This window comes from Dermacentor albipictus, chromosome 9 (assembly GCF_038994185.2).
Source record: "Dermacentor albipictus isolate Rhodes 1998 colony chromosome 9, USDA_Dalb.pri_finalv2, whole genome shotgun sequence".
Classification (NCBI taxonomy): Eukaryota; Metazoa; Arthropoda; class Arachnida; order Ixodida; family Ixodidae; genus Dermacentor; species Dermacentor albipictus.
In genome coordinates this window covers 103,635,556-103,652,812 of record NC_091829.1, presented here as the reverse complement: position 1 = coordinate 103,652,812, position 17,257 = coordinate 103,635,556, and the positions used below count along the sequence as shown (strand labels likewise).

The 17,257-nt window shown below is 50.6% G+C and overlaps 1 protein-coding gene across 1 annotated transcript in view; it reads left to right on the top strand.

The window, feature by feature from the left end:
- The window catches only part of LOC139049599 (phospholipid-transporting ATPase ABCA3-like), a 344,592-nt gene that overhangs the window by 289,000 nt on the left and 38,335 nt on the right, over window positions 1–17,257 (top strand). The window contains exon 8 of the mRNA XM_070525181.1: window positions 15,728–15,915. Within this exon, the coding sequence (XP_070381282.1) occupies window positions 15,728–15,915 (188 nt within the window). The remainder of the gene's footprint in view (window positions 1–15,727; window positions 15,916–17,257) is intronic.

Below are 17,257 nucleotides of genomic sequence, written 5' to 3'. Positions count from 1 at the left end.
TTTTTTTAAAAATGCGTAATAACTTTATATAAATGTCGAAAGATACATCTGGATCACTTTGGCGGATGTCCGAAAGACTTGGGAACTGACAGAATAAGATACACCTCTGTTAAAATAAAACAGTGTGCAATAAGGCCACAGAAGCACTGAGGCAAAGGGTGCAATTAAAGAAAATCTTCAAATGGGTGTGCTAGTTCGACCGAACACATTTTCTTATGGGTGTAAAGGGGTCTGTTACAGACACGTGAAAACACCCTTATAGGTGCGATATTCCATAGTGTGTAGTAGACCACAGTACACCGAGCCCCCGCAGGGGCGTCTGCGTCAGCAGGCATTTCGTGTGTTGCGACACCACGTACCCGAGCACACGATGGTTGCACCCTCCCGCGTGTTGCCGCGCGGGCCTTAGCCGTGTCCGGGGAAAGGGGGATCCTGGAGGTTGAGCCGATGCCGCGTGTTCGGACCTTTAAGGCCCCCTGGCGGAGGCAACACACCTCTTCGGCCTCTGCTTCACGTAGACGGCACCCCCGGACTGACCCACTCGGGGGAAATCGGTAGTTGCCTTTTCTTGTCTCTCTCTCCCTATTACCTTCGTCTTTCCCTTACTTTCCACCTTTCCTGTCTTCTTCTGGTTTCCTTTTCAATTTTTTCCAGGCAGCAAGGGCTAACCTTGTGTGGATAGCCAACCTTGGTTATTTCATATTTGGTTATAGTGGTAATGCACCTGGCTTTTGCAGGCCGTGTTCCACAGGTCCTGCAGCGTCCCCTTGTAGGACTCCACGGTGGGTGGCTGGCGTTACTGTCGAAATCTCACATATTTTTATGGCTAACTCCTTCCCCCCCCCCCTCCCTGATCGCCCTCAGAAAAGAGGGCACACCGATGAAGTATTCAAATTCTTTGGTCGGCAAAAAGAATCTTTCCCTCATTTCCACGTCATCCATTCTGAAAAACCAGCTAAACCAGTGCGAACAATTTCCCCATTCCTTGTATCGAAGTCTTTTACCAAAGTTTTTGGCCCAGGCTATAAGACGTCGAGGATGGCTAGCGGTGACCTCCTCTTGGAGCTCCGCGATCAGAAACAATTTGAGAAACTGCCTAACCTAGTATCATTCGGGGAGACCCAAATAGTAGTAACCCCGCACCGTACAATGAATACCACCCGCGGCGTTGTCTCGGACGATGATTTGCTGGAGCTTTCTGAGGCTGAACTCTTGGAGGGCTTCAGTGAACAGAATGTTATAAATGTCAAAAGAATCAAGATGAGGGGAGATGGTAAAGATATTGCGACCAAACACCTAAGTGTCCTGCCCAAGTCAATCGAGGCCGGGTACATCAAGCTCCGTGTAAGACCTTATGTGCCAAATCCTCTGAGATGTTTCAAATGCCAACGTTTTGGCCACAGCTCGCAGAGCTGCCGAGGCCGCCAAACATGTGGAAAATGCAGTGCCCATGAACACACGTCTGAAGCTTGCGCGAACTCTTTGCATTGTGTAAGCTGTGATGGAGAGCACGCCGCGTACTCGCGGTCGTGCCCATCTTGGAAAAAAGAAATTATCACGATCAAAGTGAAAGAAAACATATCATTCATGGAGGCACGTAGGCGGGTGGCATACCTGCCTAAGAACACATTTGCCGAAGTGGCGCGTCAGCGGGCAGCGCCACAACGGCCTCCGGCGGCTGTCCAACCCACACCCAGTGAGGCGGCAGTGACGCCATCTGCCCCCTCGGCGGCTACAGCTAACGCTGCTACGCCAACACAGCAGACGAGGCCATCGACCCCGAAGGCGGGAACAGCCGAGGCTACCCCAACCTCCCCGACCCCATGCAGCGCTGGCAACAGCCGGCGCAGCCGGATCCCTCAGGGAGCCCCATCGACCTCCGGGCTGGTGGGCGCAGGGATCTTGCCTTCCGAGGCAGGACCCTCACAGAAAGCTTCTCGCTTGCAAGAGCATGTGTGCGGCGCTTCACAAGAGGCAATGGACACTACACCTGTCCTCACGGCGCGCCAAGCGCCTAAGGAGCGGCGAGGCTCCCTCGAACGCTCCAGAAAGGGCAAAACGCCGATTACAGGGCCTCGAAAAAGAGCTCTGTAACATAAGGTATCACTTCCTTTTCTCTATGCACAGCACCAATTTACTTTAAAAATGGATGCACAAATTATTCAATGGAACATCAGAGGTCTCCTTAGAAACCTTTATGACTTGCAAGAACTCATCCACAAACATAATGCAAAAGTGCGGTGTTTACAGGAAACACACTTAAAATCCAAACACACAAACTTTCTCCGAACGTATGTTACGTTTCGCAGAGATCGCGATGATGCCGTCGCATCATCGGGCGGTGTTGCGATTATCACTCATAAAAGTATAGCCTGTCAAACTTTACAGCTAAGAACGCCCCTTGAAGCAGTGGCGGTTCGAGTTGTTCTTCTAAATAAACTCGTCACGATTTGCTCGATTTACGTACCCCCACACTACAAATTGAACAAACATGAATTTCAGTCATTTATAGACGAATTGCCAGAACCTTATGTTGTCCTTGGCGATTTCAATGCGCACAGCTCCCTGTGGGGCGACTCTCGTATAGATGCGCAAGGTCGTCTTGTTGAACAGTTCCTTTTTTCTTGTGTTGCGTGCCTTCTGAATAAGAAGGAACCCACATATTACTCTCTAGCAAACAGAACCTTTTCTTCAATCGATCTCAGCATAGTTTCTCCTTCTATTCTTCCTGCACTCGAATGGGAAGTTACGAAGAACCCTTACGGAAGCGATCACTTCCCCATACTGCTGCGAACACCTAAAGAAAACGAATATCCACCACAGGCATCTCGGTGGAAGATTGAGACAGCTGACTGGGATAAATTTCGAACTCTTACTGGTATCTCATGGCATGACATCTCCTCGTTATAAATTTATGCCGCTGTGGAGTATTTTACAGCCTTGATAATAGATGCCGCATCTAAATGCATATCAGAAGTAAATGGCTTGACATGTAAACGGTGTGTCCCGTGGTGGAACGACGGTTGTAGGATCGCTCGTAAGAAACAAAAAGCGTGGGGGTTGCTGCGCGCCTCCCCCACTGCGGAGAATCTTATATACGTTAAAAAAGCAAAATCCCAAGGCGGGCAAACCCGCCGACAGGCCAGAATAGAGAGTTGGCAAACGTTTTTATCCGGTATCAACTCATATACAGATGAGGCCAAAATCTGGAACAGGGTTAGTAAGATGAAGGCGACAAACATACTCCCTGAAGACCTACAACTACATCAAAGACTTCCTCAACCACCGCACAGTGGAACTAAGAACAGGAGAACTACAATTGGACAAGATCCCTCTTGGAAGTCGTGGCACGCCGCAGGGATCAGTTTTATCCCCATTCCTCTTTAATTTAGCGATGATCAGATTACCGGAACAACTTAATCAGATTCCAGGTCTACACCACAGTCTGTATGCAGACGACATTACCCTGTGGGTGGTTAAAGGTAGCGATAGAGATGTAGAAACCACGCTGCAACAAGCTGTAGACACGGTTGAAAAGTACGTTACCGACAAAGGCCTCGCCTGCTCCCCGCAAAAATCACAACTCTTCCTACTCAGAGCCCCTACAAACCGCAAATCCGGCACTGCACCACCACCAGAAATCACTGTGCGAGCCGGAGGAGGCGCGATCCCATTGGTGACCACCATCCGTGTACTAGGCCTCTTCATGCAAGCTCACGGGCGCAACGGCAACACAATTGACAAACTGGAAGCATGCGTTCAGCAGACGATGCGACTCATTTCAAGAATTACCAACCGACACTCTGGCACGAAAGAAGCCAACCTCATAAGGTTGGTACAAGCCTTCGTTCTCAGCTGCATCACCTACATCACCCCGTACCTCTGCCTCAAAGCGGCTGAGAGAGAGAAAATAGAGGGGATTATCCGGAGGGCCTATAAACAGGCTCTTGGGCTACCTATAAGAACGGCCAACGTTAAATTGCTAGCCCTAGGTGTGCACAACACCCTCGATGAACTAGTAGAAGCGCACCTTATATCTCAATACGAAAGGCTAGCTCAGAGTGCCGCCGGGCGAAACATCCTCCAGAATCTCGGCATCAACTACGAGTCGATGCAAAGCACTAAAGTAGACATTTCTCACGATCCGAGGCGCCATCTCAAAATTAATCCACTCCCTAAAAACATGCACCCCGAATTCCACAAGGAAAGGAGGGCTGAGCGGTCCAAAGCCCTACATCAGAAATTCCACGCCTTCAAAGACGTAGTCTATGTCGACGCAGCAGAATACATAGAACGCAACTGTATGTCCCTTGCAGTGGTGGACTCCTCAGGTCAAATACGCGCTGGTGGTTCAATTCGCACCAGAAGCTCCGAAACAGCGGAAGAGGTGGCTATCGCTCTGGCAATAGCCTCCACACATTGTCATTACATTATTAGCGATTCCAGAGCAGCAGTACGCAATTTTGCGAAAGGTTGGGTCTCGGCTCCCGTAAAACACATAATAGACACAAACCAACACCCACGACCAATCCACATCATTTCGGCACCAGCACACTCCTCCCTACCCGGCAACGATGCCGCCCACACCACCGCTCGAGGACTCGCCAACCGAGCACCCGGACGGCTCACGCTAGGATCAGGGAGGGATCGCATGGTCAGTTACCAAGAAATAACTCAGCACTACAGGTTAGCCAGGGCAGTGTACCCGCCAGCACACAAATCGCTTAACAAGCGACAAGAAGTAGCTTGGAGACGACTTCAGACGAACACCTACCCCAACCCCGTAGCCTATCACTACTACTACCCGGACCAATACCCTAATACATGTAAGCATTGTCAGCAAAAAGCGGATCTATTCCATATTATGTGGTCGTGCCCAGCCGAAAATCATACAAATCACGAAATAAGTAATACTGAGCAGTGGGAGGCCGTGTTGCTCAGCTCCGACCCTGACCTGCAGTCCAAGATCATCGAGAGAGCTGAAGAAGCCGCCCGGGCCCAGGGGCTCGCGGCTGCCTAAAAACAAGGTCATCCGTCAATACCTTGTTTTCAAATAAAGTCTTTACTCACTCACTCACTCCCTCCCTCCCTTTGATAAACACACAAGGCGAAACCCTGCAAGACCAGGCAGATTCACCTGGGGAGCACTGTGAGCGTGTGCCGAGCTCAATCAACTATTCCCAGTCCTTTCTTAAACATAAAGAAATAATAGAACGTAAGCCAATCATACGAAAATCCAGGCAGAATGAACCGTATAACCGGCCTTTCAGTATTGCCGAGTTCAGAGCTGCCCTGAACACATTCAAAAGCACTGCACCGGGACCTGACAGAGTCATGTATGACATGATCAGGAACCTACATACTGACACACACGTTACGCTACTTATACTATTCAACACTCTTTGGGCTCCCGGATACCTCCCATCCACATGGAAAGAAGCGATTGTGGTTCCTGTACTGAAGCACGGAAAAGACCCTTCCTTGGTGGCAAGTTACCGTCCGATAGCTCTAACTAATTGTCTGTGTAAGCTTTTTGAAAAAATGATAAATCGGAGACTTATACATTTCCTTGAGCTCAACAATATGCTCGATCCTTATGAGTGTGGATTCCGAGAAGGGCGGTCGACAACCGATCATCTTGTGCGCATTGAAGGAAATATCCGCGATGCATTTACACATAAACAGTTTTTCCTATCGATATTCCTCGATATGGAGAGGGCATATGACACAGCATGGCGTTACGGGATCTAGCGAGACCTGTCGGAAATTGGCTTCCGTGGAAATATGCTGAACACAATTGAAAGCTATTTGTCAAATCGTACCTTCCGAGTAAAAGTCGGTAATGCACTGTCACGTCCTTTTACGCAGGAAACTGGTGTACCCCAGGGAGGCGTTCTCAGCTGCACTCTCTTTATCGTTAAGATGAACACGCTACGTGCTTCACTGCCACCGGCCATTTTTTTATTCTGTATACGTAGACGATATACAAATAGGCTTCAAATCATGCAACCTCACAGTTTGTGAGAGACAGGTACAGCACGACTTGAACAAGGTTTCCAAGTGGGCAGACGAAAACGGATTTAAAGTGAACCTCAATAAAAGTTCTTGTGTGCTTTTCACAAGAAAGAGAGGGCTCATTGCAGAACCCAGTATCGAAATGTATGGTCAGCGAATTCCTGTGAACAAAGAACACAAGTTCTTAGACATCATACTTGATTCTAAATGAACTTTTATTGCACACATAAAGTACCTCAAGGTCAAATGCTTAAAAACAACGAACTTACTTAAAGTGTTATCCCACACAACATGGGGCAGGGACAGGAAATGTTTATTGAATCATTACAAGAGCCTCATTCGATCACCGCTGGACTACGGTGCGATGATCTATCATTCTGCAGCCCCCAGCGCGCTAAAGATGCCAGATCCGGTCCACCATCTAGGAATCCGACTGGCCACTGGAGCTTTCAGAACAAGTCCCAATGAAAGTCTATATGCAGAATCAAATGAGTGGTCACTTCATCTGCAGAGAACATACATCAACCAAACATATTTTCTGAAAGTCCACTCCAATCCTCAACATCCGTGTTTTAATACCATTAACGATATGACATATGCTACACTCTTTCATAATCGTCCCTCCGTAAGACAGCCTTTCTCGCTGCGTGTGAGGGAGCTTAGTGATCAAATGCATGTCCCACTCCTCGAGCTCCGCCTAATGTATCCAGCCAAGCTGCTACCTCCTTGGGAGTGGCAGCTCATACTATGCGATATATCTTTCGTGCAAGTCACAAAGCATGCTCCAGAGATGGAAATCCAAATGCATTTCCGGGAACTCCAGTACAAATATTCCTGCACGGACTTCTACACAGATGCATCGAAGTCACACGACGGGGTGTCTTATGCAGCGGTCGGTCCATCCTTCTCGGAATCCGACGTACTACATCCGGAAACCAGTATCTTTACGGCTGAGGCCTACGCACTTTTGTCGGTTGTAAATAATATAAAGAAATCAAAACTCGCGAAATCAATTATATATACGGACTCCCTTAGTGATGTGAAGGCCTTGATGTCATTCTGTAACCACAAAAGTCCGGTAATTAGTGAACTCTACTCTGTCCTGTGCAAAGCATATATATCTAACCGACATGCGATTATATGCGGGGTGCCTGGACATAGGGGCATCGAGGGTAACATTCTAGCGGACCAGATGGCCACATCAATTTCAATGCATGCAGTTAATCCTACTGCTTCGGTCTCTGTGCAAGACCTGAAGCCTTTCTTAAGAAGAAAACTGCATAACTACTGGCAACGCTTGTGGGACCTGGACACAAATAATAAACTGCATGTAATAAAGCCACAATTAGGTTTCTGGCCTCCTGTGACAAAATCCTGCCGGACAGATGTCCTATTCTGCCGTCTATGAATAGGACACACTTTTGGCACACATAACGTTTTACTCACGGCAACGAGCCTCCAACCTGTGGTAGATGCGGGGAGAGGCTGACCGTCCTCCACGTCCTACTGGAGTGTCGGGAAGCCGAATGTGAAAGAAAGAAACATTTTCTCTTAGCATACCGGCAGCACATCCACCTTCATCCTGTTAAGTTACTTGGTCCAGAACCACTCTTTGACACCAACGCCGTCCCAGGTTTTTTGAAAGACGTTGTATTGCATGTTATTAGCCCCACGCGTCCGTGGCGCTTCCTCTCTTCAGAGGATTCCGCTGTGATAATTATATTGAATAGCACATTCCTCTAGGTCCTTGTGGTTCAAGAGCTCTGGCGAGGCAGTAGTGCTGTAAGCAATATAACATCTCGCATATTTTAAACAATGCATCATTCTTCTACGATGGATTTTAATGTTCATAGTATCCGTCCTTAGTCATCGCCATAATTTTATAGCACGTAGATTTTACGCACTTTACAGCGACTATATTTAGGCCACTTTACAGCCAAGTCACATCTTCCGTAATACATCGTTAACACTAGCACTTGTCACGGCGCTCTTTGGCCAAACCTGGCCCTTGCGCCATAAAACACCACACATCATTATCAGTACACCGAGGCTTTTCTTACGTCACAATCCTGACCTCCTTCTTGAGCAGTTCGCCTTTTGTTACATTTGCTCAGAGGAAAAAATTATCCGAGCCGTGTACAGTCAAGAAATAGCCCTTACGAACATAGAGGCACTGTTGGCCATCGCCATCCACTTGGTTTGCTACCATGTTAGCGTGACTACTGCGGAGCATTCCTGAGGCGGACTACCATGTGGCAACAAGCGGCACTGATCTCGAAGCGATGGTAGAGGGTACTGCCGAGAGCAGGGCGCATTTAACAGGCTAGGGTGAAAGCTGGCGCCGTGGTACTGCAAGAAAGGAAGGAAAGAAGGAAAAAAGCTTTATTTAAAGCCACCACTAACGGACACTAAAATAGAGCGCATGTGCCGCTGACGCCCGTGTTTATGCGCTGAGCTCGATTGAAGCCAATAACCTTGAAAGGAGGGGGGGGGGGCTAAGAGAAATAAGGGAATGTAATGGCAGTGTTATATAAGTTATATAAGTGCACACTGTGTTCAGTATCTGATATTCGCGGACTTTTGGGGCAGTGTGCTGGGCTAGCCATGCGAAGTTGCTGAGCTTTAGGGGCTGAGGAGAGGATTAGGATGAACTTCACGAAGATGTGCTTCTTCCGTGTTCAGTGAAGGGTGTGGCTGGGATAAAATAACGCAGTTTTCGCTGACGTTCTTGTGATGTTCAGATATTTGCTCTTTCTACATGGTGGAGTCTTCCGCTGTCGTTGTATTGGCCAGGGAACCATGGGCGCACTGTGGTTAACTTCGCAGGCACGTTGATGAAGCAACTCATTTCTGTCGATCCCAGCATGACCAGGTACCCAACTCAGTGTCATTGTAATGTTCTGCTTGCGGTTACAGGACTCTATTAGGTGGGTTTCCAGTAGTCGGCGTTGCATGCTGGAAATGACTAGGCTGAAGCCGGTATAAATGACTAGGCTGGAGCTTAGTGAGTAGAGAAGCCTCTTGTATGACATATCGCCTGAATTTCTGGAGTGGCTGCGTTGGGAGTGTTGAACGCGGCCCAGCTGTTGGGGCGATCGGTGCTGTCTCCCGGGATTTATATTGTTACGTGTTGAAAGACACAGACGAAAAATGCTATTTACACGCTATTTACAATGGAGCCAGGCAGCCATACTGACACTCGCTCGTTCCAAGGTCACCGACCAACTTCTTCGTCGTTCTCGCGGTGGCTCGTATCTTGAGCATCGCTCAATGATAGCCTAGTATTACCCCCCGGTGGCAAAAGTACCGTCACGGTGCTGTTAAATATCCAAGGCACATGGAGAGTTGTAGGGCTTGAGTCGAGCAACGTGAACAATGTCACTGGTTGTCACAGCGGAGGACGTACTGGGCGTGGCTAGAACGATTTCATAGGTGGCATCGGTCACTTTGCGTATCACGCGATATGGGCATGTGTAACAGGTAAGCAGTGTTTCACAAAGGCCGACTTTACGCGATGATGACCAAAGCAACGCGAGGGTGCCGGGCACAAAATGGACATCACGGTGACGGAGGCCGTAGCGTTGTTTCTGCTTGTCTTGAGACACTTGTAGACAAGCGCGCGCCAGATGGCGAGCATGGTCAGCATGGGCGATTGCATCATTGGCATAATCGCTAGTTTAAGCTGTGGCGGACGGAAGCACAGTGTCCAGTGGTAGCGTCGGTTTGCGGCCGTACAAGAGCTAAAACGGGGAAAAGCCAGCAGTTTTGAGACGGGAAGAGTTGTATGCGAAGGTAATGTAAGGTAGAGCCAGGTCCTAGTCAGGCTGACACTCGCACGTGTCAAGGGCACCGACCAACTTCTTCATCGTAATAATATTGTTACGTAGGATGACGCAGACGAAAAGCTATGTACAAATATATTTACAAGGAAAATACGCTGCGCTAGGCCAAGAGGCAACAGCCCGCGCTAGCATCTAATCGTCCTCGTCGTCTTCACACTGCTGGCCTTTCGTGATCGCACATATTGTGCCGTAGCACTACCCCCGGCTGCAAAAGCGCCGTCCCGGAGCGACTAAAGATCGGACTCGGAAGCAGTGTAGGGTGGCGTAATCAGTCGCGACGGCTACCCATTTGTTCCCAGAGGATGACGTGGGAAAGGGACCGAGCAGGTCTAATCCAACACGAAAGAACGGTTCCACAGGGACGGTGATCGGCTGGAGATGACCGGCAGGTAGCACCTGAGGTGTCTTCCGACGCTGGCAGGGATCACAGGCAGCAACATAGCGTCGAACGGAGCGAGCGAGACCAGGCCAATAGAAGCGGCGGCGGACGCGGTCGTACGTGCGGGTTACCCCAAGATGTCCTGCAGTGGGTGCGTCATGCATCTCAAAGAGCACAGCCTGTCGTAGATGTTTTGGCACGACAAGAAGAAGATCAGGGCCATCAGGGAGGAAGCTCCTTCGGTACAGAATGCCGCCCTGGAGGACATATCGGCGAACGGATGCGTCGGTAGGTGTAGAGCGCAGACGCTCGATGAGTACTCGCAGCGATAGGTCTCGGTACTGCTCATCGGCGATGTTAGCGAAGGCAGACACAGAGAAAATGCCGTCGGCGGTACTACTGTCGGCGTCGTCAGGCTCGTCTACCGGGTAGCGAGACAGGCAGTCAGCGTCCTTGTGTAGTCGGCCAGATTTGTAGGTGACAGAGAACGAATATTCTTGGAGGCGCAAGGCCCAGCGACCAAGTCTTCCTGAAGGGTCTTTCAATGAGCATAACCAACAAAGCGCGTAATGGTCTGTGACAACGGAAAAGGATCGGCCATATAAGTATGGGCGGAATTTCGCAACCGCCCAAACTAGGGCCAGACACTCACGCTCAGTGATGGAATAGTTGCGCTCCGCGGGTGAGAGGAGCCTGCTGGCGTAAGCGATAACACGGTCGTGGCCACGCTGGCGTTGTGCTAGTACTGCTCCAATTCCGTGACCGCTGGCATCAGTACGGACTTCGGTAGGCGCAGAAGGATCGAAATGGGCCAGAACGGGAGGCGTTGTGAGAATGTCGATTAGATGAGAGAATGCAGAGGCCTCGTTATCGCCCCACTGGAAAGGAGAGTCTTTTTTCAAAAGGTCGGTTAGTGGTCGTGCTATGGCGGCGAAATTCCTCACGAAACGGCGGAAGTACGAACAAAGGCCGATGAAGCTGCGCACATCCATGACACACGTCGGAACAGGGAAGTGCGTAACAGCATGGATCTTGCCTGGGTCCGGTTGCACTCCGTTCGCGTCAACGAGATGTCCAAGGACGGTAATCTGGCGACGGCCGAATTGGCACTTCGATGCGTTGAGTTGCAGACCGGCTCGCCGAAAAACGTCCAGGACTGCTGAGAGGCGCTCGAGGTGCGTAGCGAACGTTGGGGAGAATACGATAACGTCGTCCAAGTAGCACAAGCACGTGGACCATTTGAAACCGTGAAGAAGGGAGTCCATCATGCGTTCAAAAGTGGCAGGAGCGTTACATAGGCCGAATGGCATCACCTTGAATTGATAAAGACCGTCGGGTGTCACAAAGGCAGTCTTCTCGCGGTCGAGATCGTCCACGGCAATCTGCCAATAGCCGGAGCGAAGGTCAATAGAGGAGAAATAGCGAGCACCGTAGAGGCAGTCAAGGGCGTCATCAATCCGAGGTAGGCGGTACACGTCCTTTTTGGTAACCCTGTTAAGGTGCCGATAATCCACGCAAAAGCGCCATGAGCCATCCTTCTTTTTTACCCGCACAACCGGTGACGCCCAAGGACTACATGACGGTTCAATAATGTTCTTGGCAAGATTTTGCGAACTTCTGCGTGAATAACTTGACGCTCAGCTGGTGACACTCGATACGGGCGGCGATGAATAGGAGGGGCATCGCCGGTATTAATGCGATGTTTGACAGCAGTAGTTTGGGCTAAAGGACGATCGTTAAAGTAAAAAATATCGTGGTAGGAAAACAGAACGCGGTAGAGCTCACGAGCGTGCTCGGAGGGCAAGTCGGGCGCAATTATGTTCCGTAAGTCAGCGATGGAACAATTTGTCGACTGCGATGGTAGAGAAGTATCGGATGAAGTGTCGTCTACTGCAATGGATGCTACTGAGTGATCCTCGAACGAACAAAGCTGGGCCAAAGACATCCCACGTGGCAGCACTTGTGTAGTCAAGCCAAAGTTGACCACTGGCAGGCAGCCGCAATTCGCCGTAATAGATAAAACTGTATGGGGTACTGTGATCCCGTGTGTAAGGAGGACGTCTTGCATAGGAGCCGCGATGTAGTGACCGTCGGGGACTGGTTGGGATGACACTAGGTCAACGTAGGTCAGTGCCGAAGGTGGCAAGCGAACGAAGTCGGCGGAACTGAGGCGACTGGGGTGTGGTGCAGTAGGATCCAGAACAGGCAGGTCAAGGCGGAGAGTACTGGCGGAACAATCGATGAGAGCAGAATGTGCGGAGAGGAAGTCTAAGCCGAGGATGATGTCGTGGGGACAGTGGGCGATGACTGAATAGCACGATTGTTGAGCGATCGGCGAAGGAGACGCGGGCGGTACACATACCAATTACGGGGGCTGTTCCGCCATCGGCGACACGGACAACAGGCGTCGTGGCGGGCGTGATAATTTTCTTGAGCCAGTTACGAAGGTCAGCGCTCATTACGGACAAATGCGCCCCAGTGTCTATGAGAGCAGACACGGAAACAACGTCGACGTGCACGTCAAGAAGGTTCAGATGAGTGGGCAAAGTCAGTAGAGGATTTGGCGGCGTAGGGAGCAATGCAGCGTCACCTCGAGGCGCTGCATCGTCTAGTTTTCCGGCTGGGAGCGGCGCCCGAAGAGAGTCGGCGAATAGGGGCGACGGGGCTGGGGAGAGCGAGATTGGCGTCGTTAGGGCGAAGGCGAACGAGAATAGGGGCGGTTCGTTGCAGGAAAATCAGTGGCGGCATTATCGGAGCGTGCGGCATAGGGACGAGAAGGGCCACCTGAGGGGTGAGAGTAGGCAGTATAAGTAGACCGGATCGGGGAACTCCAGCGACTATGACAGTGCCGATAAATGTGCCCGATGCGATGGCAGTGGAAACAAATAGGCTTGTCGTCAGCAGTGCGCCACTCAGATGGGTTGCGGAAACGGGGTGGGTAAGAAGATGCGGGACGGGGCGAAATCGAAGAAGCCGGGCGGGTATCAGGGCGAGGGGCCGGGCGGGTATCAGGGCGATGGGCCGAGCAGATGGTGTGAAGACCCATGTTTTCAAACTCCTGGCGGACAACTGCCTGGATCAGTGAGACCGTGACTGCAGATGTGTTGGTGGGACTGGAGTCGAAGGCAGCCGGATAGGCGGCCTCGATCTCATGCCGGACGATCCTGGTAACATCGGCAGTGTTGTTGGGACGAGGAGCGTCGGCACAGGAAGATGTCGCTGGGGTGTTGGGCAGACGGGCAAACTGCTGGTCAATACGTCGGCTTTTGGCGAGTTGCAGGCGGCGGCACTCTTTTATAACAGCATCCACCGTGGCTACGTTGTTGCAAACGAGCAAGTTGAAGGAGTCATCGGCAATGCCTTTGAGGATGTGGGAAACCTTGTCTGACTCAGTCATGTGGGTGTCAACTTTGCGGCACAGAGCCAAGACGTCCTGAATGTACGTGACATAGGGCTCTGTTGACGTCTGCACACGGCCGGAAAGCGCCTTCTGCGCGGCAAGTTTTTGACCGTAGGGGTTGCCGAACAAGTCTCGAAGCTGTGTCTTAAGTGAATCCCAACTGGTGAGCTCATCTTCGTGCGTGCGATACCAAACTCGAGGTGTGCCACCGAGGTAAAAGACTACGTTGGCGAGCATAATAGTAGGGTCTCACCGGTTATTGCGGCTGACGTGTTCATAGAGGCTGATCCAGTCATCGACGTCTTTCACATCGTGGCCCGAGAATACGCCAGGATCACGGGTAGCGGGGAGAGTGATGTAGGTCGTCGAAGGGGCAGCAGGTGTCGGAGCCGGCGGAGTCGGGTTGTCGTCGCCGGGAGCAATGAAGGAAGGCTCGACGTACCGTCCACTGCGAAGCTCCGTGACGAGGTACAGGGAACGTCCACCTCCACCAGATATGTTACGTAGGATGACGCAGACGAAAAGCTATGTACAGATATATTTACAAGGAAAATACGCTGCGCTAGGCCAAGAGGCAACAGCCCGCGCTAGCATCTAATCGTCGTCGTCGTCTTCACACTGCTGGCCTTTCGTGATCGCACATATTGTGCCGTAGCAATATATTGCATACGCGTACGACCCCATTTTAGAGCGTGTGGTGTCCGTCTATATCGTGATACATTTCCGGTCTCTGTGATGAAGTTTTGTTTGTGCTTGACGTCAACCAGACATGTAGGTGTGGCGCCATATTGGCCGGTAGGTGTGTAAATGCAAAGTTGCGTTGTGGCTGAGGGCTTTGATTAACTAGTGTCAGCTGGACTGACCAGGGCTATCCCTACAGGTATCAGGATGCTGCATCCTTGTTCCTTAGAAGACAAGCACGCTACTTGTCTGCCTCGGTATTGTTCTGTGAGTTCGGTGAGAGTGGGAAAGGGGCCCGTCCGTGTGTTGAAGGCGCTGATTTGAGGTGCATATTGGTAGACCTAGGACGGCCTTGTCAAGGATGTTGAGGGAAGATTTGAGTTTTCTAATTTGCGTTTATGTTAGCATTAGGAACGCGGCGGTGTAGAGAGCTTTACTATAACACGAGTGCACTCATGTGTTGTGTTTCTTTCCTTTGTCTACGTCCGTTTTTTTTTGTTAATTATGCGTCGTATCAGGTACGTGAAATTTCGGTAATTTCTTTATATTCTGTAAAGCTAGAGTTTGCATTGATGTTGTGATTTATGATGACTCCGAGTATTCGGCCCCATGTCACCTTTGGTACCTGTGTTCCTGCAACGTATTCTGCGTGTGAGCCGTCACGGAGATCAGCACGCCATGACTGCGTTCGAGCGCATGCTGCTGCGATCAAGCGCGATCATGGCGTGATTCGATCTAGCGAGACCGTGAGTGAGCAAACAAAACCTTTACATCCTATGAGCACCAGGCCTCCATGGTTTGCGCTGACGTCGTCCTAGCCGCCATGTTGTTCCCACCAGCACGGTGCGAAGCTGCGTCTGTTAGCGTCTACTGCGGTCGTTCTGCCGGTTCGGCCGTGTATCTGGCACAGAAGCCCGCATTCTGACAGCGTCTTTACGACATTGAAGCAGGCGGCGGGGGTATTCTGTGAGAGTCGACTAGGTGGACTGTCCACTTGGACCACTGCTAATTGGCTAGGGCTGCTCGTCTCCTCCTCTCTCGTACAGCTGCGTCCAATCAGCAGCGGCCTAAAAGGACAGTCCACTAGGTGCACTCTTAAAGAATACTCACTCCCCCCCCCCCCCCCGATTACTCTTGGTAGTGAATATGATGCACTGACGTCATTGCAGCCGCCATGCTGCAGGAACAGCACAGTGTGGTAAGTTGTAATCATGCCGTCACGTACGAGCTGTCTGCACAACTTCGCTGTCTTGGGGACGCATCCACATCATGTGTCAGATTAGAACTCGTTTGTGACGTATCTTGGCCTGTTTACAATTCTTTGTATTCTTTTTTGTCTACTCACCCATCTAATTTGCATGGCGTTGAGGAGGAAATAAATTTCATTTCCCCTGTCCCCATGCCACGCAGTGGCAGTCGCAGATCAGCTACTGCTTCCAGCTCGGAGGCCTACTGGACAGGCTGAACGCGTACGAGTACCTGTACCTGGTCGGCCGACTGCGAGGCATCCCTGAAAGCGAATTGAAGCCCATGGTGGACAGCGTCATATCGGTCGTTGACCTCGACGAGCACGCCTCGAAGGAGTGCGGCGTGTACAGGTTGGCGGGCGCCGATTTAATTTATGTAGCCAGCATTCTTACAATCAGGTGTGTGTGAGTATTAATCTTCAAAAAAGAATTGAATGTGAATCGAATGGTGCCGAGACGAGTAGAATCAAATACTGGTCGAACTCTGAACGAATACTGAACGATACTCACGTCCTAGTATTCGCTAGGCTAGTGTATTTCTGTAACGAAGCTTTATTTAATACGCGTGTGGAACATTAGGTTTAAATGACAGTTTGTTCGCGTAGACGACAATTTCCGCAGATCACAAAAGACATAGCTTTGCACTTTTTAGGCACATAGCATGCCCGCGTGAACAAATTGTATCGCATTTCTGCGCCAATGTTCCCTTTTGTTGTAGGAAGTTGGCGTTTTGAAATCAAAAACTACTCGAATACAGTGCTATTTAGAATAGGGACTATTCACTATTGACAAGTAGGGCACATTTGATTTCTTCAAAAGGTTGGACTATTGGCACTGACATCGACAATTTGTTGCGTCCTATTATTATGAACGATCGGATAGCGAAATTCGTGAAAGAGTAGAAAATATTTTATAATTTATCAGCCAAGTGCCAGACAGCGGTTGCGTTCTGCCTTATCGCCAGAAGTGATGTTTCACTTCGCGAACGCGGGTGACGCGCAAGCGTATGGGTGCTGTGGCACACGCGATGCTATCGGTCATTGGTGCGCCTTGCCGCCTATACGGTCAGCATCACAAATTGTGTTCAATACAGGGCTGGCGCAGCCGCGACAGACGCAGCAGCCGCCGCAGTAGAACGCCCCCGTTGTAAACATTCACCGCGCACACCGGCTGTCAAAACGGTGGCGTTGTGGAATCGCCGTAGCAGCAGCGAGCGAAGTGACCTTCGTGCTTCTATCGCTTCAACGCAAACACATCGGTGAGAACACAGCACACGCAAAGCTATGGGCCGTAGACGTGGGCTTCCAAAGGAGATCGTTTTCAACATAAAGCGCCCGTGACCGCGCATGGCCGAAGTACAACGCCCTCGGTTCCTTCAACCCGGTGTCACAGCGCAATGCTCGCGACGGAATACAGCCCGATTCCTCCCAGCGCGCCCGCGAGATATTGCCGCCACCTTCGCCTCACTATCGCACGCTTTCACTCCAACACACAGTGTACGGCACGCGAGGACGACGTTAGCACGAGACAAACCCACCACGTATGCAACGAAAAGAAAACCACTATAACTGCCAGAGGAATTCGTCTACCCAGCGCGCATCCCCTACCTTCCACTTGGCCTCGTTTCTAGATCTGTACTTCGCTGAACGTTACCTGCGCGTTTCTCTAGGTGGCGGTACTTTACCACGAGCTT